This window comes from Hemiscyllium ocellatum, chromosome 11 (assembly GCF_020745735.1).
Source record: "Hemiscyllium ocellatum isolate sHemOce1 chromosome 11, sHemOce1.pat.X.cur, whole genome shotgun sequence".
Taxonomy (NCBI): Eukaryota; Metazoa; Chordata; class Chondrichthyes; order Orectolobiformes; family Hemiscylliidae; genus Hemiscyllium; species Hemiscyllium ocellatum.
Genome location: NC_083411.1, coordinates 17,652,669 through 17,676,970, shown reverse-complemented (window position 1 = coordinate 17,676,970; position 24,302 = coordinate 17,652,669). Strand labels below are relative to the sequence as shown.

General features: G+C 38.7%; 1 protein-coding gene across 1 annotated transcript; it reads left to right on the top strand.

Moving 5' to 3' along the window:
• Nucleotides 1-1,733: 1,733 nt before the first annotated feature.
• nkap (NFKB activating protein) lies at nucleotides 1,734-23,312 on the top strand. The gene is made up of 10 exons (XM_060832043.1): nucleotides 1,734-2,133; nucleotides 2,882-3,292; nucleotides 9,881-9,961; nucleotides 10,357-10,424; nucleotides 13,175-13,288; nucleotides 15,533-15,575; nucleotides 16,506-16,615; nucleotides 16,886-16,964; nucleotides 18,679-18,828; nucleotides 21,908-23,312. The coding sequence occupies exons 2-10, from the start codon at nucleotides 2,931-2,933 to the stop codon at nucleotides 22,080-22,082; spliced, it is 1,182 nt and encodes a 393-aa protein (XP_060688026.1). The 5' UTR covers nucleotides 1,734-2,133; nucleotides 2,882-2,930; the 3' UTR covers nucleotides 22,083-23,312.
• Nucleotides 23,313-24,302: the final 990 nt, after the last annotated feature.

Genomic DNA, 24,302 nt, shown 5'->3' with positions numbered 1-24,302 from the left:
TCTGCACACATTCCCAGATCTGTTGAGCAGTTACAACATTTTCTATTTTAATTTTGAAGTCACCTTCCTTGACTTTGAATTTTCCCACCAGAATACAGTGTTCTTCTGCATCTACTGTAGCGATTGCCCTTACTGTCTTAAATACTTCAATCCTACATGAACATAGGAAGCGTATTAACCATCCAGTCTCCTCAAGGAGGAGAAAGTGAGATCTGCAGATGCTGGAGATCAGAGGCAAGAGTGTGGTACTGGACAGGCACAGCAGGTCAGGCAGCATCCAAGGAGCAGGAGAATCGACATTTTGGGCATAAGTTTCCTGACGAAGCGCTTCTGCCCAAAACGTCGATTCTCCTGCTCCTTGGATGCTGCTTGACTTGCTGTGCTTTTCCAACATCACATTCTCAATTCAGTCTCCTCAAGCCTATTCTATCATTCAATGAGCCAATTACTGCATCATTCTTATTTTCTCAAACTCTTGTCTCACCTAAGGCATGGTGAGCCTCGGTTAAACCATACTGGACTGTATGGCTGCTCTCATAAAAGAGCAGCCATACAGTCCAGTAGGACTATGGTGACCAAAAAAACCAAAGAACTTAGAGTAAAGGGAAGACCTTTTCGAGCAGAAATAAGGAGTCGTAGAGAGAGTCATAGAGCCCTACAGCACAGAGACAGGCCTTTTGGCCCAAACTGGTCCATGGCAACTAAAATGTCCATCCACGCTAACCCCATTTCCCTGCATTTGGCCCATGCTTTTCTATAGAGAGTCTACTTTAGCCAGAGAGTAGTGAATCCATGGAATTCCTTGCCATTGTGGCCTGTGGAGGCCAAGTTATTGAGTATATTTAAGACTGACATAGACAGGTTCTTGAGTATCGAGGGGCTCAAGGCTTATGGGGAGAATGGGGTTGAGAAACCTATCAGCCATAATTACATGGCAGAGTATACTCGATGGGCTGAATGGCCTAATTTCTGCTCGTTGGTCTTATGGTCTTAACTGCTGGTGCTAGAAGTCAGAAACAAAAACATAAATTGCTGGGAAAACTCAGAAGGTCTGGCAGCATCTGTGTAGAGAAAGCAGAGTTAACGTTTCGGGTTCAGGGACCCTTCTTCAGGACACTGGTAACTTTGACTTTACCTCATTGGATCATTTGAACTTTTAAACTCAAGGTAATCCAAACCAGGTTTATGCAACTTGTTCCCACGCAGAGGACTGCTAACAATAGTTCCTACTGTGTGGAGTTTGCACGTTCTCCCCGTGTCTGCGTGGGTTTCCTCCGGGTGCTCCAGTTTCCTCCCACAGTCCAAAGATGTGCGGGTTAGGTGAATTGGCCATGCTAAATTGCCCGTAGTGTTAGGGAAGGGGTAAATGTAGGGGTATGGGTGGGTTGCGCTTCGGCGGGTCGGTGTGGACTTGTTGGGCCGAAGGGCCTGTTTCCACACTGTAAGTAATCTAATCTAATCTAGGGAGATTACTGGGTGACCATTGAAAGGATGTACAGGAACAGACAAATCAAAAGGCAGGAGGGGAAGCGGTTGTAAACCTTTGGGGAGAAGGTACTCCACCTTCCTCCAGTGGACAGCTCGCTCTGTTTCTGTCGGTTAGTCCAGAGCACGTGGAGCACGAGGCAGCGAAGGCACCGGACTGCGCGTGCGCCCGCCTGTCACGTGACCTGAGAAGCGGCTGGGCCGGAATCCGACACGTCGCGCCCTTTGACCTGTGACGTTCCCAGCCACTTCCGGCGCGGGGTGGGGGTGTCAGTTGTTGTCACTTTGATGCGAGAGGTGAATTTATTTGTGTGGTTTGTCATCGCATCTCTCGCTCTACGATTTTTATCGAGTAGTTTGTCGATATGTTGCTGTGAAAACGACGCGCCGCTTTTAGCGAGAAGGAGGAATTGTCGGAGGGCCGGGGGTCCGAGTCCAACATTTGAAGCTGTGGGCGGTGAGAGCGGTTGACGGACTGGGTCTGTCTGAGGCGGACAGCTACCACCTCAGGATTCCTCTTCCTTCACTACCACTCGGCTCGCAGGCGGGACAGGTTTCCATTTGATACTGGCTGCTCAGTACCTTTTTTGCTGGCTCCTGAATCAAGCGGGACAGAGATAATCCAAACCGTTCGCCGCGATTGTGGAGGTAATGTGAAGAATTGTGTTTTTACAAAAGTATAAACTTTAAATGTGTGGCGGTAACCTTAACAACAACTTGAAAGCGAATAACCCGAGAACTGGTAAAGAGCAAGAAAGTTATAAGTGGACACCATCGTGCTTAATATTCAGACAGTTTTTTTTTAGTTGGTCTTCCATAGGTTTTTCAAATGTTAATTTATTGAATGATTTAGTTAAGGAAATTTCGTTATGAGGTCTGATAAGTATTAAGTATATTACCAAGTGCAGCAGACGGACTTCAGGCCAGGGGGATATTAAGTGTAGTCATTCCAAAGAGTAATCTCTGTGGGGACGTGGAGGGAAGCAACATTATCATCTCAACAAAATTAGCAACTTTTTTTCTACGAAATAAACTTTGGGAATTGGTCTATTTAACAGATGTCAGCAAATTACACATATCATCAACTGTTCAAAATGTTTGCCTGCTAGATCCATGTAAATGAATTATTCAGAGTTACCTTGGACCTGTTAAGCTTGTATTCCTTTAAATAATTGCATATAATGATCTATTTATTTACGACTGTACTAAGTGGTGCAAGTAAATGCAGTAAACGTAACATATGTTTAGAATGTATTTTTTGACTTGACAACTATAGTAAATTAACGTGTTTGAAGTTCATAAGCAATAAGATAATAGTTACAATCAGAAGAAAAATAAATTGCCAAGTTTGGTGGTTCAATGGTAATTGAACATTTTAAATTGTATTATTTTGCAGGTGATATTGAAAATAAATGAGCAACATTCTTTGAAACTGATATTAAGCAATGCCTCCAGTGCGTCGATCAAGGAGTGGCAGTCCAGATTCTTCAGTTAGTCCAAAGAGAAAACGGCATAACAGCAGCAGTGACAGCAGAACTCCAAGTCCTCCGGCAAAATATAACAGGCACCATTCGGGACATGGCAAATCTCCATCAGTTGACAAAAAGCTGAGATCCAGATCTAGGTCGAGAGAAAGGTCAAACTCTCACAAGCATCAAAATGGTGTACACCATAGTCATTCTAGGTCAACATCAAGAGATCAAATTTCTCGTTCACACCATGGGCACTACAACAAGCTGCATATGGAATATTATGGAAAAGAGCAAGAAGACTTACTCCGGCAGAGACACAATGCTTTTATTGCCAGGTCTGGTCCTGAATTATTTTAGAATTAGAATGTTTTCTGGTGTGTTACAGTTCACTCAGGAAATCTGAGCTGCTGTGACAACATGGAGCTATAGATAAGCTCTGAAATTCCATCCCAATACATGACTGATCGGGAATCCATCCAGTATTTATTACCTGCCATTGGTACATGTATTGGAAAGATTTGTAGTTTGGTACTGAACCTGTCTTAATGTTATGAACGCACCTTCCATTGCCATCAGGTCCTGGCGTGAGGCTGAAACTCACAACTCCTACACATTGTACTATAACTATAGAATAGTTTAGAAATTGTCCATTTTTTTAAAAGCTCTTTTCTCAAGCAAGTTATATACTTCTATAATGATTGAAAAGCTAGTTTCTAAATCTCTCATCCTACCTTGAATACAGTAAAATATGATGACAGAAAAAATTAGGGAAGGCAATAAAAGTTTTAAATTTTTAATGTAGATGTCTGTACCCAAATATTTGGTGGTAACCTTTTTTTAAGGTGAGAGGAGAAAGTTTTAAAAACGACATGAGAAGCAATTTTTTTCTTTTACACACAATCATGTGTGAAATAAACTTCCAGAGGAAGTGGTGGTGTAGTTACAACATCTAAAAGACATCTAGACATGTACATGAATAAGAAATGTTTGGAGAGATATGGGCCAAGCACAGGCAGGTTGGACTAGTTTAGTTTAGTTTGGAATTATGGTTGGCATGTATTGGTTGGACCCAAGGGTCTGTTTCCATGCTACATGACTCTTATGACTGGACAAGTTGGCAATGTAATTAATTAAACATATGGGTTTGTTAGTTTTTAAAATAGAGACTTGAATACAAAACCAAGCTTTTGTGCAAATCTTATATAAAGTATTGGTTCAGTGCCAGCTGGAGTATTTTGTCCAATTCAGGGCAGCACGCTTTAAGAAGGAGGTGAGAGCTTTGGAGAGGGTATTGGAGGGATTTAGTAGAGTAGTTTCAATAATTAAGTAAGAAAGAGGCCTGCATTTGCACAGTGCTTTTCATTACCACTAGATGTCACAAAACATTTCATAGCGAACAAAGTGCTTTTCACTTTGTAGTGTATCCACTATTGTGTAGGAAATTCAGCAAGCAATTTGTTGCATTTAGATTTTGGATTACATGCTGTGATAATACTAGATAATCTGTTGATATAGAGAGAATTATTAGCCAGGACATGGTTGCTGGGTGTTTTCGAAGTAGTGCAATGGGATATTTTAATTATCACCCTAATAGGCAATTGGGGGCTTTAGTTTAACATTTCACCTGAAAGAAGATGGGAGCTCCAATAGCAAAGCAACCCTTTAGTGTCAGTCTTGACTTTTGTGCTAAGGTTCTGGAGTAGGACTGGAATGTGGATTCTTGTGACCCAAAGGCATGAATGCTGTCAGGTTATTCCTGACAGACTGTTTGTTTGAGTCTAGATTGTGGAAAAACTGGAGAATCTGACTTTTGTTCTCCATAAAGTGATGAAAGCTGAGTGCAGATTTGGTTGAGGCGTTGAAAATTCACAATGAAGGTTGAGATAGAATAAACCAAGACAAGCTGTTACTTAGGCCTAGCTCTATAATCAGATGCATGTGTACAAGGAAATTGCCAAAACAGGCAGGGCAGTATAAAAGAAATTCTTTTTAACAAATGACCATTACTTAAACTTTGCTGTCTAATAGTGGGACTAACTCTTCTTTGAAATTTTATACATTTTAATTTAAAGAATAGAAAGATAACTTATTTTGCAAATTGAGAGAAACTTCACAGTGCTTTGGCACTGAAGGATTTCAATGTTCTTTTGCATGCATCGTAGAAAACTAGTATGCAGGTAAAGCAGGTAATGAGGAAGGTAAATGAGATTTGGCATTAATTGTGAAAGTAGTAGAGTATTATAGTAGGAAAGTGTTGCTGCAACTGTACAAGGCATTTTTGAGGTTGCACCTGGAGTATTTTATATAGTTTTGACCTAGTAACTTGAGGGAAGGATGTAGTTACATTGAAAGCAGTTCAGAGGACATTCACTTGGTTAATTTGAGATTTCCAGAGAATGGGAGGATGGGTGGAAACTGGAGTTGAGGCCGAGATAAGATCAACCATGATCATAGTGAATAGTGGAGTGGGCTAATGGGACTGAGTTGCCTACTCTGCTCCTAGTTCTTGCGTTGTAATGCTCTTATGACAAAGCTGATAGACAATTTTTTTTTTGTGTTTCTTTTTCTAAATTCTGTCTGTGCTACTGACCTCAAATCTGCTTTTTTTCTGGAAAAATTTATTGTCCCGTTTACTTCTACGTGAAAAATACAGGCAAATTTTATAAGTTGCCCCACTGCAATGCCAACATCAGTAACAGAAGTCATACATTATCTTTTTGAAAAGTAAAATTTAAGACAAAGTTCATCACAGTTCAGTTAACAACTTCTGAGCTCAGGGAAGCCCAACTAAGCAATAATGGAATATCCTGAAGATGCCGCCAGGATGAGACCACTATTCCGGTATGAGATTGCCACATCGGGCCACTGGAAGAATGGCCCAGAAGCCTTTGCCAAAGAAGACTGCACTGTGGGGCTGAGATTGCCACTCCTGGATGAGACTGCCTGCCGGGGTACCAGAATACCCGGATGCTTAACATGAAAATGATCTCCATGCTGGGATAAGACTGCCACACCAGGCTGAGACAACCTTTCTCCTCCTCCAGGTGCCTAGGCCTAGCTGCGTACCTGGAGCCTTGGCCTCACCTGTGAGTCCAGACCGACTCCACCCCAGCCTTGGACATGTTCCTCACTCACCAGAGGACCCTAGGCTGAGCTGGAGCTGTGTCCGCCTCATCCTGCCTTTGCTGCTGCTGTTGCCGGAGGCCACTTCCTTCAACCGCCACTTTCCAGGCTTTAAGGCAAAGATATCTTATTGGCTGCAGTAAGTTTCTGTTGCATGTCCTCACTGAAAAGAGCTTGGACCTGCTAAGCTGAGCTTGCCCAAGTCCAAATGATAACCCACAGTGCATTTTGACACTTGTTCTTTTTGACTTCTGAAGGTGTAGACCAACTAACCACCAAGACTGCCTAGTGCCTTTGTACTTCTTGGTTATATTGTTTCTCAGATAACCTTGCTTCGAGCTCCATCCTGATACTTTGTCCTATTTCTTTGTAAGTTTATCAGCAACTTCAGGGAAATCCATTGCTCACAGGATTAAGCTTCCATGAGTTTTGACTGTATTTGCTTGTGGGATTTAAATCTCTAACCTCCAAAGCAACAGTGTAGTTTTCTTGTGAACATTTTTGACTCCAAAACCCCAGATTAAACCTGTTTGCTTACTGGGAATACACACACACTTCTTTTTATCATTGGCAAGTTTTTAATTTTTAAAAAATAAAACAAAGCTATAATTAACTAGCTTTTCTTAAGAACAAGTATCATCCATTTCCTACATACTGTAAGTTAAAATATAATCCGTGAAGCTCAAAGGCAAAAATGTGAGAACTTGTGTATTAGAATCCCTACAATGTGAAAATAGGCCATTCGGACCATTGAAATTCACACTGCCCCTCCTAAGAGCATCCTGGAGCACCCCTCCACCCTATCCCATGGCTAATCCACCTAACCTGTACATCTTTGGACTGTGGGAGGAAACTGGAGTGTTCGAGTCTGGAATCGAACCTGGGCCTTGGCGCTGTGAGGCAGCAGTACCAACCACTGTGCCACCCAGTTAATGTTCTGTTAGTTTGATTCATTCATCTGAATGGTCAGTGACCGATGACTGTAAATCACAAATCTGTTCTTCAAATTGTAGCTAGTTCTGGTGACTTTAGTTGATTTTATTTCTTTGTTCTGAAGCATGCTGTTTCTCCTTTTTTTTTGTGATCAGCATTCTGTTCTCTCTCTCAATCCTGCTGATTTATAAGCACTCTTCTGTTTGGTGTTATTTTTGTAAAGGTGTCTCTGAGCCTAATTGTCACCCTGTACAGTTTGTTTTTCTTTACCAATATATCAAACATAGCTAATTAAAATGAAACATCTTAAGCTGCACAAAGCAGATTACTAGAGATGAGAACGGATACATCTGTTGCAATGTATTTCAGAACAAGTACAGTTGACTATGTTACACTACTTATCTCTTTCTCTGATTACCCAATTCATTGGCAGGAAAGGTCATATTTTTTTTACTGAAGATCAAAAAAAGGAAAAAAAATTAGCAAGTCATGCATGGTATCTGTGGATAGAAATGATGAGTTAGCATTTCACACAACAATTCTAACAGAGATATGTGTGAAACCATACATTGTCACTTCTTGGAACTAATGCCACCAGTGGGGTGAAGGTTGAAGAAGCATGGGCATGTGTGGTACTGCGTGTTGACTTCGAATTTTATTCAGACTTCTTTCATTATTTATGGGTATATTGGCAACTTTGGCCATTTCTAGTTACATTTGAAACATAGTTGATGGATCTAGCTAAATTCTGTAACTTTATTTTATTCATTCGTGGTATATGGGTGTTGCTGGTTAGGCTAGATGGAGTTTGTTCCAACAATCAATAATGTTTTAGCGTTATCATTAGACTTTTACTTCCCAATTTTTATTTAATTCAAGTTCTACCATCTGTCATGTGGAATTGAAAATCAGGCTCTCAGAACATTACCTAGGTCTCTGGATTAATAGTCTAATGATAATGCCATTAGGCTATTACCTCCCTGTATCTCTTCTGTGCCTCCTTCTTCTTATCCTCCCTAAAGAATGGTGGCGAGAATGGATACAACAGAACTCCAATTCAGGATAAACCATTGTGTTATAAGGGCTTACCATAATTGCTTTCCTTATGCTCCCCAAGATCCTTTTGATAAAGCATAGAAGTGCTTTCTGCTTTCTCTTGTCTTGCCACCTTCAAGTTATAAATTATTCTTCTCATGGTTCATACTACTGTACTTCCAAATTTGATATCATCTGTATATTTGAAATTTTACCCAAGGTCTAGGTTATTCATATGTATCAGGAAGCAAGTATCCTAACACTGCTTCCTGGGAAACTCCACTTATAAACCTCCTCCAACCCAAAAATAAAACCACTGACTACATTTGATTTTCCTGTTACTTGGCTAATTTCACATCCATGTTGCAATGTCTGATTTATTTGCTGATAATTCTGTGGCACCTTACAAATGTCTTTTGGAAATTTTGCTTATCAGCATAATCCTTATTCTCTGTTAACTCATCCAAAAAACTAGAGCAAATTAATGAAATAACCATTTACTCTTAACCAATCCTTGCTGGCTTTCCATAATTAACCCACGTTTGCCCATGTGACTATTAATTTTGTTCGGATATATCATTTCTCAACTTTTCATAACTGGCATTCCATCATGTGACTAATGGCCAAGGGTGAGACTTTGAGCTCCCTGATAACTTCTCAGTTTGAGGAAAACAATTTGGATGGGGCAAGTGAAGACCCTTTTCAAAAAATGTATTCAAGTCTTCAGATCACTAGATTATTTCCAAGCAATGTGGAAACTTAATTATGGCTAAAAGAAGACAAGTTGACATTTCATCTTGTGCTCATCAGAAGTAAGCTATAGGAAACCGACTTGGGGGGGAAAAAAAGAAGGAAATTTTATACAGCATGAGAATATGGATCCAACTGTTAGGTCATCAGGGTGGCTTCAAGGGCGGTTCAGTGGTTTGTACTGCTGTGTCACAATGCCAGGGACCCCGCTTGATTCCAGCCTCAAGTGACTGGGTGGAGTTTGCACATTCTCCCCACATCGACATGGGTTTCTCTGGGTGCTCTGGTTTCCTCCCACAGTCCAAAGACTTGCAGGTTATTGGCCATACTAAATTGCCCCATAGTATCTGGGGATGTACAGGCTAGGTGGGTTAACCATGGGAAATGCAGGTTTACTGGGAGGTGGGTTTGGGTGAGATGCTCTTCCCGAGTTCAGTGTGGATTCGATGGGCTGCTTCCACACTGTAGGGCTGCTATGATTTTATTATTAGCACAGAAATTAGCTGTCTATCTTAATTCTCAGACCATGTTTAAATTCTAATTGGTCAGAGTGTTGCCATGGGAATATAGCAGAGATTGTCAATCTCTGATTTATTTTTAAGAGAAAGTTGCTATGTATGTACAAATTCCTTTTGCCCACATAAAACACTTCTAGACAAATGTATGTAACATGCACAAATACATTACTCCGCAAGCCTGAGAGACTCTTGGTACAATCTAGATTATTTCATCAATAATTTCTGTTTGCAGTATGATATCTAATGGTGGATATACTTTTTGAATGCTTGCTGGCAGTTGAGCATGAACAGCAATGCTGCCTCACTGCTACAGTCTTCCAGTAGATAAACTGAAAACCTTTTCGCAGAAGGGTCACTGACTCAAAACATTAATTCTGCTTTCTGTCCGCAGATGTTGCCGAACCTGCTAATTTTCCCCAGCAATTTGGTTTTGTTTCAGATCTTTTAGCTTCAACATCTGGTCTCTTTTCAGCAATGTCTATGTTTGCACTACCAAGTAATTATTTAAAAGGAAGCATTCACTCAGTTAACAAGTAGTCCCCTGTTTTTGTGTGTTTCTTGCAGGCGGCTGAAGGAAAGAGAGCGAATTGGAGAACTTGGGGCACCTGAATTGTGGGGGCTGTCTCCAAAGGTCCCAGAACCAGAGTAAGTACCCTTTTTACTGTCACCGGATTAAAATGCAATTTTTTTTTACAATTTATACGTTGACAGATTAATTTTATCATTCTTAGGTTGTCACTTTGAGATAATTTATATTTAAATATTTGGGTTTATTGAAACCTGATCTGAAACCACAAAGCAGTTGTTGGTCCAAAACTAATAAAGTGGTTCAAAGACAACTGTTTGAAAAACATGTTGCCAGGATGTTCCTTTGTTATGCAGCATACACAGATTATTTCAGCATTTAAATGTTTCTGAAGTAAGCTGCTTGAAAAATTTCTTCAACTTATGATCAGGTTTCCATGTATTTCAGTGTAAATAAATAGTAAACATGAGATTTCTCTTGGAAAAGAGTGTGATTTTACTTTTTTGTTTGTTAGCTCTGATGAGCATACTCCAGTCGAGGGTGAGCAAGCCAAGAGCAGCAGTTCTGATTCCAGTGCAGAAGGTAATGTTTTAAGAATAACCATATTTTAAGGAAATTTATAATCGGCCCTCATCATGGTTAATAGAAATTGACAGGTAACTGCGCTCTGCTATTTTACATTCAGAACACATTGAGCAGTTTGCAAGCTACTTAGTTGGTAGAGTGCCTCTAATGAAAAAGAAATTTTCAAAAGGTTCAAGCCAGTACCCCAAAGTATAGACTTGATTCTTAATGCTAGATTTCAGCTTCTTTATAATGTTATCAAGTGCTTCAATTTAGTTTTGTTTTAGAAGTTGATTGTTGTTCTGTACATAGCAGTCCATAATCGGGTCGTGCATTTGATGTGTGTGTCCGTTTCAGCTTTTCAGCTCTTTAAACACTTGTTCTGACTAATCCCTGGGTAAGTTCCCCAATTCATTACAGTTCGAGACAGGATACACCGATTAGTTATACTCCGAGACAAGGAAGGATAAATGGGTTCACCTTCTTTATTCACTCGTCATCACAGTTGGTCACAACAAGATTAATTAAAAACAATCCCCTCGCTTGTGAATGCCTTTCTCCTAGACCAAATGATTTATATTTTTAGAGGACCTAGTTTAACCTGGCTTTATTGTGTTAAAGAATTAGTTTATCACCTACTAAACATAAATAATAATGCCATACGTATGCGCACAGATTACGAATAGGAAGTGAGTCTGAAAAAAGCTAAGATATGCAGGATCAGTCTCTGGGTTGTTTGTGAACAGTGGAGTTCCAAAGACATTATGTTAGGTGATGCCAGTCTCATTGACGTTGGTAATCGGTTGATTGAGACTCTTGGCCTTGCAGGTTAGCTGAATTTTTTTTTGTCCTGTTTCCTTTTCGACAGTGGCTTCCAGCACTCAGCGGGACATATCTTTATTTTCTACCTTCGCTGCAGTATTCGAATGACTGTCCACAAGCTGTCTTTCGCATTACACTAACACATACGTGCTACTAACATATTTAGTTTTTAATCCCTGTTTGGTACATTGCTGGAAGGGCAAACCATAATTGTATTTTGACGTGCACATCTGGAATATATGACTTAGGAGATGTTCTTAGCAGGCAAACAGATAGTTAAGTGGCTTAGCACCTCTGGCTTTGAAGTCTTTCTTTCTCTTTGAATTTTCCTCGGCAAGGTACAGCACTCCAGAAGTTCTAAACAAGCAACCTTTTCAGCTGTCAGTTAATTCTCTGTGTAGAAGTCACATTGTCTGCCCAACGTAGCTTGGAGATTTTGTTTTTTAAAAGAGAGCACATCTTATCCAACACTTCAATATATTTATGAGTAATTTGGGCTTCTGATCTGTCTTCATGACACTGGAGCATTTTTAAATAATATAACGTAGTTATAGAGTAATAAAGTCACAGAATCATACATCATGCGAGAGGTCCTTTGGCCCATTGAAGTACATCACCTCAAACTTTTCAGGGTTGAATTCCATCTGGCACTGATCTGCCAATCTGACCGATTCATTCACAGCGTTCTCTTTCCTATTTCAACTCTGATCAGTCACAATTAGTACCATTATGTCACTGTATCCTGGTGGGTTCACACAACAATTTGTATTTATACAGCACTTTTAATGAAATGAAACATCCCAAGACACTGCATATGTGCATTCTAAAACAATGATGATGAGTCACATAAGAAGTCATTTGCTGAGATGACCAAAAGCAAGGCTCAAGAGACAACTTAAAGGAGAAAAGCAGGATAACTGAAGACGCAGCTACAATGATGGAACAGTTGTAATTGGGGAATGCTCAAAGGGTCATAGTTAAAGAAAGATTGTGGTGGTTGAAGAAGATTTCAGAGAAAAGAGGAACAAGGCCATATAGAGATTTTAAAACATACCTGAAATTACTTTGTTTTTGTTTGTTTATTCTTGGTTAGAAGTATGTCATGGAGGCAAGCCATCAAACGTTCAAACTAGTTGTATGATGAATAGGAAACTTAATTTTTATGATAGCTATTGCACACGTGTTTTCCAGATACTATTTTAATGCTGAAACTGTCTTCATATGACTGAATAATTTAAAATTATTCATTTTACAATGTTAAAGTTGCCTTTTTTTTCCTTAAATAAGACCTGTGGAAACCAGTGCTTAGTAGCCCAGGTGTAAATTAAATGTTAGGATTTGTAATTTTAAATATTAATCAGCAACTTTGGTTTCTGTCAGTGTTTCCTAAATATCAATACAAACTGCTTCTGTCACGACTTTCTTTCTCTGACCATCACCACCCCTGTGATCCCAACCCAAAAAATGGTGACTCTTTGCTGGAACACAGTGCTCTGGCACAGGCACCCTTTAATACTTAGCCCAAATATCATTTATTTGTACATGAACCTTGACTATGCATTAGCTACTTAATCTCTGTAGAATGCAGGCTAGTTAAGCATGATCTTGTCTTCCCCTCATAATCACACTCATACCTTTCCAGTAGGATAGTGTTCACAAGTGAGAATCTTGTTGATTTTTCTTTGCCCAAATTAATGAAACTGAGGTCCACATTGAAACAACAAACAACAGACTAGATTTCAAATCTCTGACCTTCCTAGTCTGTTTGGCTCAGTTACTCACTGAATTAAAGTCATTGTTACAACAGGACTACCAACACCCAACTGTGGACAATCAATGATTTTTGTTTGGTGGGGTTTGGTATTGCTCAACAAAGTAACACTACGATTTTGCACAAGTAACTAACAAAGAAGTAATCTACGTGATTTCAAATGGTTTATATACAGAGGGGAAAAAGAGAAAAAAGAAAAAAAAGAAGAATAAAAAGAAGAAATCAAAGAAAAGAAAGCATAAGCATTCAGAAGAAAGTGAATCAGACTCTAACAGTGAAAATGAAAGTGGTAAGATGTTGCAACAACAGCTATATTGAAATAGTATCCGTGACATAAAATATTCCAGTGTCCTTCATAGGAGAACTACAAAATAAACTGTAACCCAAGCCAAATACGGAGATGTTTTGAAGATATTAGGAGGAAGGTATAAAGGAGACGTCAGAGGTAGGTTCTTTACGCAGAGTTATGAATGCATGGAATGTATTGCCAGCTGTGTTGGTGGAAGCAGAGTCATTGGGGACATTTAAGCAACTGCTGGACATGCACATGGATAGCAATGAGTTGAGGGGTGCGTCGGTTAAGTTACTATATTTTACATTAGGATTAAATCTCAGCAGAACATCGTGGGCCAAAGGGCCTGTTCTGTGCTGTACTTTTCTATGTTCTATGTTAGATCAGGTGACCAAAAGCTTAATCAAAGAGGGTTTTAAGGAGTGTGTTAAAGAGGAAAGCAAGGTAGAGAGACAGAGATCCTGGGAGGGAATTACAGACGGTAGGCACCTTAAAAAAAAACGTGATTCAGGGAGAACTTGCCAATCGGATTCAGAATAGGAGACAGAGGGTGGTAGTGGGGGAGAGTTGTTTTTTGGGCTGGAGTCGTGTGACCAGCAGTGATCCGCAGGGTTCCATTTTTGTTTGACATTTGTATAAATGAGTTGAATGAGAATTTAGGGGGCATGGTTAATAAGTTTGTGATGACACCAAAATTGTTGGTATAGTCAACAGTGAAGAAGGTTATCTAAGATTACAAAGGGATCTTGATCAGTTGGGTGAATGGGCTGAGGAATGGCAGATGGAGTTTAATTAGGACAAACTTACAAACAGGTAGGACTTATACATTTAATGGGACAGCCCTATGTAGTGTTGTTTGAAAGAGACACCTAGAGATTCAGGTAGATAGTTCTTTGAAACGTGCATCACAGAAAGACAGGCATTTAGCAAACTTGCCTTCGTTGCTCAGACCATCAGGTATAGAATTTGGGGCATCATGTTGAGGTTGTACAGGACATTGGTGAGGCCGCTTTTGAAATACTATGTCCAGTTCTGGTCATCCAGCTATAGGAAAAATATTATTAAATTGAAGAGGGTTCAGAAAACACTTACCAGGATGTTGCTGGATCTGGAGGATTTCAGTTATTTGGATAAGCTGGGCCTTTTTTCACTGGAGCATAGGAAATTGAGGGTGACCTTATAGAGGTTTATAAAATCCTAAGGAGCATAGATAAGGTGAGTAGCAAAGGTAATTTCCTCAAAGTGGGGGAGTCCAGATGACGTATTTTTAAGGTGAGAATAGAAAGATTTAAAAAGGATGTGAAGGCAATTTTTTCACACAGAGGATAGTTCGCATGTGGAATGAACTGTCAGAGGAAGTGGTAGGTGCAGGTACAGTTAGAACATTTAAAAAACATTTGGAGATAGGTACATGAATAGGAAAGGTTTAGAGGAATATGAGCCAAACGTAGGCAAGTCAGGCTAGTTTAGTTTGGGAAACTCGTTCAGCATGGACGAGTTGGACCGAAAGTCTGTTTCCATGTTTTTTTAACTCTATAAGTATACCCAAGGGACCCAAATTGAGGAGAGCAGAGTTTTAGAAGGGTTGCACTTGAGAGGAGATTACAGCTATAGAGATTAGAGTAATGCAACTACTGGGGAAAAAAAAGTGTTCTGTGTTAGTAGATATCTAAGAAATTTAGGAAAAATTGTTTCTCTGAAGGCATTTTACAAAAATGATCACTTCATTTGTAAATTATTACACATAGAAGCATTTCAGGACAGCCTAGGATCGTGATCAATTTCAATCTACTATAAACTTTCTACTACAATGATGCATATAAAGATTTAATTGAGTACATAACAGACATTTTATCAGCGGGGTAAGATGTTCAAGAATGCAATAGCAAATGAAGTTGTTAATAAAATACTGCAAAAACTGGGCATCACAAAGCCAATTTTACTGGGTTAGATTTGTATCTCCATTTTTGTGTACCTTTGACCAAAATTGTGTGGTCCTTTTTTAATTGTTGGAAGCTGGGTGATAAGCAGCTCAATAATTTCTTCACCGACCTAAGCAATATGTTACCTAACTTTAAACTTTTGCTCTTATTTTTATCAGATAAGATTATCTTTCTTTATTCTGATGCAATAGATTATATCATTTATGAATTAAGACTGCAGTTTGTTTTGCTAAATATTTGAATAATTATCCTGATTTTGAACCAATTATTTATTACACATTTCTGATTTCTTTTTCAGATCAAGACAAAAAGAAAAAGAAGAAAAAGAAATCCCACAAAAAGTAAACATCTAGTTTGTCATAGACAGTCATTATCTGCTTAAACAAATAAAAGTTAATCTGTTTCACATTTAATTTATTAATAATCAATATACACTGCATCTTTCTTCTGTTTTTCAGTGTGCAGTGTACTAACAAGGTTCAGTTTTAATAAAATTTGGTGAAATACGAAGCTCTGCAAAGGAATTTACTTTCTGAGATAGAATTCCTAGCAACTTGTAGATTAGAAGAAAAATTTATAAATCTTTCAAGTTCTAGTCACAGAATTTTAAGGAGTTAATAAATTAGAATTTCTTTTGACTGAAGCCAAAATTTCTAATCCAGTAATTTAAAGTAAATTCTTGTAAATAAAATTCTAAATAGGTTCTGTAGGAAGGATGTTGTTTAACTTGAGAGGATGCAGAAAAGATTTACAAGGGTTTGAGCTATATGGAAAGGCTGAATAGGCTGAGGCTTTTTTCCATGGAATGTCAGAGTTGAGGGGTCACCTTTTATAGATGTTCGTAAAATCATGAGGGGCATGGACAGAGTCGTCTTCCTAGGGTGGGGGAGTCCAAAGCTAGAGACCATAGTTTTAAGGTAAGTGAGAAAAGATTTAAAAAGGAGCTAAGGAGGAGTAACTTTTTCACACAGAGAGTGGTGCACATATGGAATGAACTGCCAGAGGAACTATCGAAGGTGGATACAGTTACACGATTTAAAAGGCCAATGGATGGGTATATGAATGGAAAGGGTTGTGAGGGATATGGGACAAGATCAGATTAGGATGACTGGTCGGTGCAGATGAGTCAGACCAAAGGGTCTATTTTTGTCCTCAATTAAGTGTACTACCCCATTCCCCAACCCTAATTCCCCCTTTTTAACTTGAAGAATGATGATGAGGGAGAGACGACAAAGTAGGTTTTGTTTTTAATTCTGTACCTAACTTAACAGGAAGAAGCAAAAGAAAGTGAAAAAGAACAAAAAGAAGATATCCGAATCTAGCAGTGGAGAATCTGAAGAAGAGAATGCAAATAATGAAGCTATCTGGGTAGAAAAAACATGTAAGTTTTTAGTTAGTCTAGACATGTCCAATTAAAGTCTTTCAAAAACCCTATGTTTCATTAATGATCATTCTCATTTTGTCTTAAATGATATTCTTTGGTGCAGTTCATATTTATTTAAATAAAATGCTGAACTTTATAAAATCAACTATCTTTCCTAACCTTGATTTGCAGAAGTTAAATGTATAGTTTAATTTACTAGCTTCTGCATGTCTTAAAAGAACATGCAGTCATCACAAAAATGATTATAAATATATTTTCACTGTGAAGGTGCACATAATAAAGATGTTGTGGTCGGACCCGAAGCTCCCATGCAACAATCTGCACAAGATGATGACAAACCTTTGAAGTAAGCAACCTTTCCTTCTTTTGAATAAAATTAAACCATTAAATGAATGGCTTTTCATGTGAATCAGGAACAGGAGTACGCCTTTCAGCCCATCAGGACTGTTCTGCTATTCCATAAAGTTGATCTGATTGCAATCTCAAATCCACATCCACACTTATCCCTAATAACATCTCAACCCCTTGTTTAACAAGTATCTCTTTCCTCTGCATTAAAAGTATTCAAGGATTCTGTTTCCACTATATTTTCAAGGAGAGAGTTCCAAATGCTTATAACCTTCTGAAAGAAAAGTTTGCTATATCTGTTTAAATGGAAGCCCCCAGATTTTTTTAAGCAGTGACCCCTAGTTCTAGATTCTTTCAAACGATGAACCATCCTCTTCAAATCTGCCCTGCCAAGACCCCTCAGGATTTTATTTCAACCAAGTGACTACTTACTCTTCTCAATTTCAGCCTGTCCAACCTTTCTTTGCAAGGCAACACATCTGTCATGGGTAATAGTCTAACAAACCTTCTCTGAACTACTTCCAGTGCATTTACATTCTTTCTCGGCAGAAAAAGACCAATACTATGTATTGGACTCTAAATAAATATGTCATCTTCACCCTCTTCTTATAGAAACAACAAACCTCATGAATTAGTTTTATTCAGCTTAACGGTCTACTGCAATTGCTATATATGTAACCATCAGGAGAGATCAGACAGCCCCACACGCAGCAAAGATCTAATTTGCTTTGGTAGCAGTTCAGAGGAGGTTTACAAGATTAATACCTGGAATGAGTGGGTTGACATGTTGAGGATAGGTTGGACAGGCTGGGATTGTTTCTATTGGAGCTCAGAAAGGCGAGTGATGACTTGACTGAAGTGAGTAAAATCCTGAATACTCTTGACGGGCGGATGTGGAAAGGACATTTTCTCTTTTGAATGAGTCCAGAAGCAGGGACCACTCTTTTTAAGATCAAAGTTGCCTTTTTAGGCTCGAGATAAAGAGAATTTCTTTTCTCTGAGGGTTGTATGATTTTGGATGCTACTGAAGCCAGTGGAAGTGGGATCATTGAATATTTTCAAGGCAGAGACAGATTGATTCCCTTGCATAACAATAGTTGGCAAAGTGGAATTCAAAACAAGCAGATCAGCCCATGAATTTATTGAATTATTAAGCAGGTCGAAGGGGCTGAATCGCCTACTTCAGCCCCTAATTCATATGTTCTTGTGTATTAAGACCTTCCATTCTCATAGCTTCATAGCATAATGAATATTTCAGCAGCATACCAAGTAACATTTAGTGATCGATCAGAAATCAACCTTCAAGTCATAAATGTAGTTGATTCAGTTGCTAGTTAATCAATTGGGATTCATTTCCATTGAGTAATGCACAAGTCCTCTAATTTCATATTGCATATTTCATATGTGTTTGATAGACTTTTATTACACATGGGAATTGAGGATTGTGGAGCCACATTGCATAAATGGAATTAAGATCCTGAACAGCCGTTGAATGCAAGAATTGATATGGGGTGCTGAATTCCCTACTCCTGTTCCTTTTCCTCTTTAATTAGTTGATTGGCTTGGCCATTCATATCTGTGTGAAATCTTCCCACATCCTTGTTTTTAGTGTATGAAAAGCCAAGGTATTTCCTTGTAAAAGTGGTTTTGTGCCATACTGCATGCCCGTGTTAGCTATATTGCTAATAAACTGAATTGACTTTCTCTTCTAGTTACGGTCATGCTCTGCTTCCCGGTGAAGGTGCTGCCATGGCTGAGTACGTGAAAGCCGGGAAGCGTATTCCAAGAAGAGGTGAAATTGGTCTGACGAGTGAGCAGATTGCTGCCTTTGAACAGTCTGGTTACGTAATGAGTGGCAGCAGGTAAGAAAACGATCACCCAGAGCAGTTGACGATGGTGTTTTAAATCTATGAAACAGTGGGGAAAGGAAGGTGTCTGATGCACAGTTACCAGTCAAGCTTTTTATTTTCAGTATGTTCCCCTGGTAAAACAAGAATAAAACTGCCCCCTCCAATGTATACCTGGAGAAACCGCTACTCCGGATATTTTGGTGCCAAACTGTCACAAATGCATGAAAGTAGACAAGTTTTCAGACCTGATATGGTGTACAAATTCTTATGCAAATAGGTGGCAGTGAAAGACCTTGTAAATGAACTGCAGTATAACTATGCAAAAGTGAGGACTGCAGATGCTGGAAATCAGAGTCTAGGTTAGAGTGGTGCTGGAAAAGTACAGCAGGTCAGGCAGCATTCCAAATCAATGTTTTGGGAGGGCTTTTGCTGAAATATCGATTTTCCTACTCCTCGAATGCTGCCTGACCTGCTGTGCTTTTTCAGCACCACTCTAATCTAGATTCTGCACTCTAACTAAGATGAGAACCAGTAATTTAGTTGGTTAACATAGTAAGTAGTAAGGTGAAACCAGTCAGAAAGTTCACATGTTGCATCTTCAATCCAAAACTGATTTCCAAATCATTGGTCAAAGGAGAGGATCTTTTAGTTGACTTTGACACAGATGCTTTGGCAAAGAAGTTAATAGAGTTTTTGCTTCAGTCAGAATTGTTTATTTGCAGGCATTAGGTAAAATTAGGATTGGGTTTAATTAAGATTTCCCCTGAGATCTCATTTTTGGAGCCTGCTATTGTTTCAGCTCACACATGATCAACACTCTTTTGGAGGAGATAGCATGAAAGTGCAAAACTGTATACAGGAGAGAGCAAAATTGGAGAAAGGGGGTTCTGGAAAGGCTCTCACAAGAAGCTGAAGTAACAATTCAGATACAGTTAATAATCTGAATAGTTTTTCTCTGAATTCACTTAAATTGGCAAAACAATAGCCAGATCAGTATTGATTTTTCTTTCCCACTGATGATTCTAGTAACTGGCAGGCTTCGGTTTAAACTAAGTCATAAGTATAAATGCTATCCAATTAAGGCATCAGGACGACAGATTTGTGTAATACCAACTCGGAGGAATCTGTGTGTCCTTGTCTATGAAACATGACTTCAACATGCAGGCACATAAAGCAATCAGGGAAACTCAAGATATGTTGCTCTTTATTACAAAGAGGTTAGAGGATAAGAGTGAGGAAATGTTACTGCGATTGCAGAGTCTTGGTGAGACCATGTCTGCTTTGACTATCCTTGCTTAATGAAGACTGCACTTATTTTATGAGTGGAGCAAAGGTTCACTGGAATGAAAGGCTTATTCCACGAGGAGAAGTTGAATAGACTAAAAGTTAAAGTTGCCATAGTCCTACCAGACCATGGAGCTGCTTTCTCATTAGAGAAAGATGACTGGTGGTGTTATAACTAAAGGGTCATCATGCTTCAGGTGAGGGGAAATGTTGAGAAGAAGAGTCCTTCATGGTAACCTCCAGCCAGTGTGGGAATTGAACCCACATGGTTGGCATCAAACACCAGCCATCCAGCCAACTGAGCTAAGCAACCCCTTGAATAGACTAAGCCTATGTATGTAGAAATCTTAAAGCTGTGTTAGAAAGGATGTTTCCTGTGGCTGGGGAGTCTAAGGTCAAGCATCACAATCTCAGAATAAGCACTAGGCCATTTAGGAATTGGATGAGAAGTTTCTTCACTTGAAGTTAATTCTTTTTAATTCTCTATTCCTATAATCTATGGCTGCTAATTCATTGAGGGTGTTGAAATCGGAAATTATCAGATTTTTGGATATTTAGGGAATTGAGACACTGTGTTAGTGCAGGAGGGTGTAGATGTGGTAGAAGACCAGCTATGATCTTCAATGAATGGTGAAGTAGGCTTGAAGGACCGAATGGCCCCCTTTCTTATTTTAAAATGCTCTGTTTTGCAAATATATTTGTTCTTGTTGATAACAAAGGAGAAGGCTATGATTAGAGAAATACTACGATGTTGTGCACTGTTAACACCTTGACATTTTCTCTCTCATTCTTTCATGGGATATTGTCATCACTGGCAAGGGCAGCATTTGTAGCCCATCATAATTGCTGTTGAGAAGATATGAGTCATTTTCTTGGACAGCTGCAGTCCATTCAGTGCAGGTACACCTACAGTGCTATTAGCGAGTTCCATAATCTTGATCCAGTGAGAGTGAAAGAACAGTTATGTTGTTCTGTGTCCTGATAGGTATGTGGCTTGAAAGAAAGTCTCCAGTTGGAGGTATTTCCGTGGTTTGTCATTCTTGTCTTTCTGGGTGGTAAAGGTAGAGGTGGTGTTTGGTATTCTCATAGGAGCATTGAGTTATTAAAGTGAATCTTGTAGATGGTACATGCTGCTGCCACTGTGCATCAGTGCTGGAGGGAGTGATGATTACGTAGACTCCTGGATGATATTCTTCATCTTGAGTGTTGTTGGAGCTGTACTCTTGCAGGCAAGATGGAAAGTATTCCATCCCACATGAATGATTCATGTTAAGTTGGTGGACAGGCTTTAACGAGTTTCTCATGGTAGAACTCCCAGTCACTGACCTGCTGTGTTGTAACTACAGTATTTAGGTAACTGATCTAGTTCTGTTTTTGACCAATCAAGGTGATAATAAATAGGTATTCAGTGATAGTAATGCCATAAAATATCAAATGAAACTTTAGACAATTCTGCCTGTGACTCTGTGCTGCTCCTTCTGTTCAGAAATAGTTTTTGGGGGTGTTTTAAAATAGATATTTTGCAATGAACATGGTGCATTGCATTATAAATGTTTGGCATAAAATTATTGATTCTCTTAAAAATTTGTGTAATATACACAGTTTAGAATATTGAATAAAAGGCTGAAGGATAAAACTTATCAGCTAGAATGTAGACATTTTTAATGTAGAAAATAATTACACCCCAAAAACTTAGAGGTATCCTTCTAAATTGCTGCATTGTTCTTAAAGTCCACAGAGATATGATCTTGATGTTAGGTTAATATAGTTAACTTCTGACTTGAGTTTAATTTTTTTTTGTGTGCAGACATCGCCGTATGGAGGCTGTGCGTCTACGTAAAGAGAACCAGATTTACAGTGCAGATGAGAAAAGGGCTTTGGCTTCGTTTAACAAGGAGGAGCGATTAAAGAGGGAAAACAAGATCCTGTCTGGCTTCAGAGAAATGGTTCACAGAAAAACTAAAGGAAAGGAAGAAAAATAGAGACCTTTTTTTAAAAAAGAAAGCCGCTTATAGTATGGTCTTTAAAACCAGAAATTCATTAAATGCACAGCAGGTCAATTGAAGAAGAGGTAATTGTTTCAAATACATGATTGAAATATTAATATATTTTCTTTTAGAAGCTAAATGACTTGCTATGTGTTTCTACCCTGTTTTCAGTTTCTAGCATTTTATAATTTTTCTTTTTAAAAAGTGTATAATTGAGCCATGGATGTTAAATTCATTGTCTTTGTTACTTTAGTTGGTTCAAATTTAATGTTAGCATTGTATACTTAACAGATTTCTACATTTTTATAAAATAACTTCAGTTCATTGCAAACTTGCTGTAAAATGATAAAATTATTAATACCTTATTTGACAGATTACCTTTCATTTGTATTACATTCAAATCAATTAGTCCAAGGAAGGATGGAATTCTTCATGATACTCTGATTCTAACAGTGAATAGATCAGACATCTCAAACAGCCTTCATTGTTAACAAATCCCATCCTGACTGATGGTAATGCAAACTTTGATCTTCGATCTCACCATTGTTTATACAACCATTGAAGTTAAACTTGGGAGTAGCTGAAAGATGTCACAAAAACAGATAATCTGAAGATTTGAGGATTCACATTGCTATGCTGTGGCCTAAAAGGTTAAACTTGCAGTGTAAAGTGCTTATTGATATATGGAAAATGCAAGGCAATTCTTCAGTGTTCCCTTCTATCTGGTTAATTATTCAGGTCTTTACCAACATTTACATGTGGCTTCCCAAACTTCGAGCTTTTAGCCCAAGCTTTCAGCTTTCACCGTAATTAATCCATTGAAAGTGACAGCAACTTTGACAGTTTGTACACATGCAGAGTAGAGTATCCAATCCTCCAGAGGGTGTTTTGTCAAATTGCTCCCTAGAGTACAATCCATAAATAATCAGTGGATTGATAAAAACCCAGATATTTACAGTGTTTGTCTTACTGCAAAAGCCCTAAATATGTTTGTTGAATAAAGTGTCACTGGGTTTTGAACAGCGCACCAACTTCATAGTTAATGTTGAACACCCCAATTGGCCTTGGAAAAACTATTTTAGTGGCAAATTGCTCCACTATTATAACAGTTCATACTTTTAAAACATCTTGATACTTGTTTAACTTCTAATTAATCCAAAGATAAGATTACCATTTATGTTGTTCTGACAATTTAGAAGTGAAAAATAAAGTGTTTAATTTCCTGATTTCCACTGTGTGAGTACTTAAATGTGATTAGCTACTTGTGTTAATTGGTAGTATTTGCTTTATTCCCCCAGCATTGGCCTGAACTGAGACCAGATTTAAGGTGCTAGGTAACATCTGCATCGCAGAGATCGCTAGATTTTTGTGGGCAGCTTTCTTTCAGGTAAACAGCAAGCGCCGCTGCTTCTCCATTTACAGAAAATCCATCCCAACAATCCCCACGTGGAGTGTAATGGAGCTGCTGAGTTGGAGAGAATTGAAAATGTGCAGTTCCCCCTCCCATTACCTTCTATCATCTAAATAACTAACTTAGCTCCCAGTAAATGTTCAATTGGATTTTTTCCAATCAATTTTGATGTCTTCACCCAGACATTTATCAAAACAATAATACTGCAAGTAAGTTTGAGCTACTGAATTAAATAATGTTTTCCTTAAGTTTCTTTCACATCCACTGTTGAGTTTTAAAAGTTATGCAATGTTAAATAATAATTCTGCTCAATAATGTAGAGGGCTGTACAAGACCAAAATATGTTGGTTTTAATTCATGACTAATATTGAGCTAACTGGAGCGCTGGTATTATCCTGTCCTCGTCTCTGTTTTTGGCTAAGGAATGATCATCCAACTCAATCTCCATTCTTGGCCATCTCCAGTGGAAAATGGATATCCCATAACATCACAGCTTTCTCTGCCATTCTCTTAATGAGAATGAAACCACCCACATGACTAGAATACCCACTAGGGGAAGGTAAAACAGACATTGTTTACAGCACACCCATGAATAAGCACTCTCAGAAAGAGGACTGAGTTCTGGATGTAGGCTTGCTCGCTGAGCTGGAAGGTGCTTTCCAGATGTTTTGTCACCCTACCAGATAACATCTTCAGTGGGCCTCCAGGCGCAACACTACTGATAATTCCTGCTTTATCTATATTATTTCTATCACTCAAAGAATCCCAAACATATAAATTGAAAGCAGGAATTACCAGCAGTG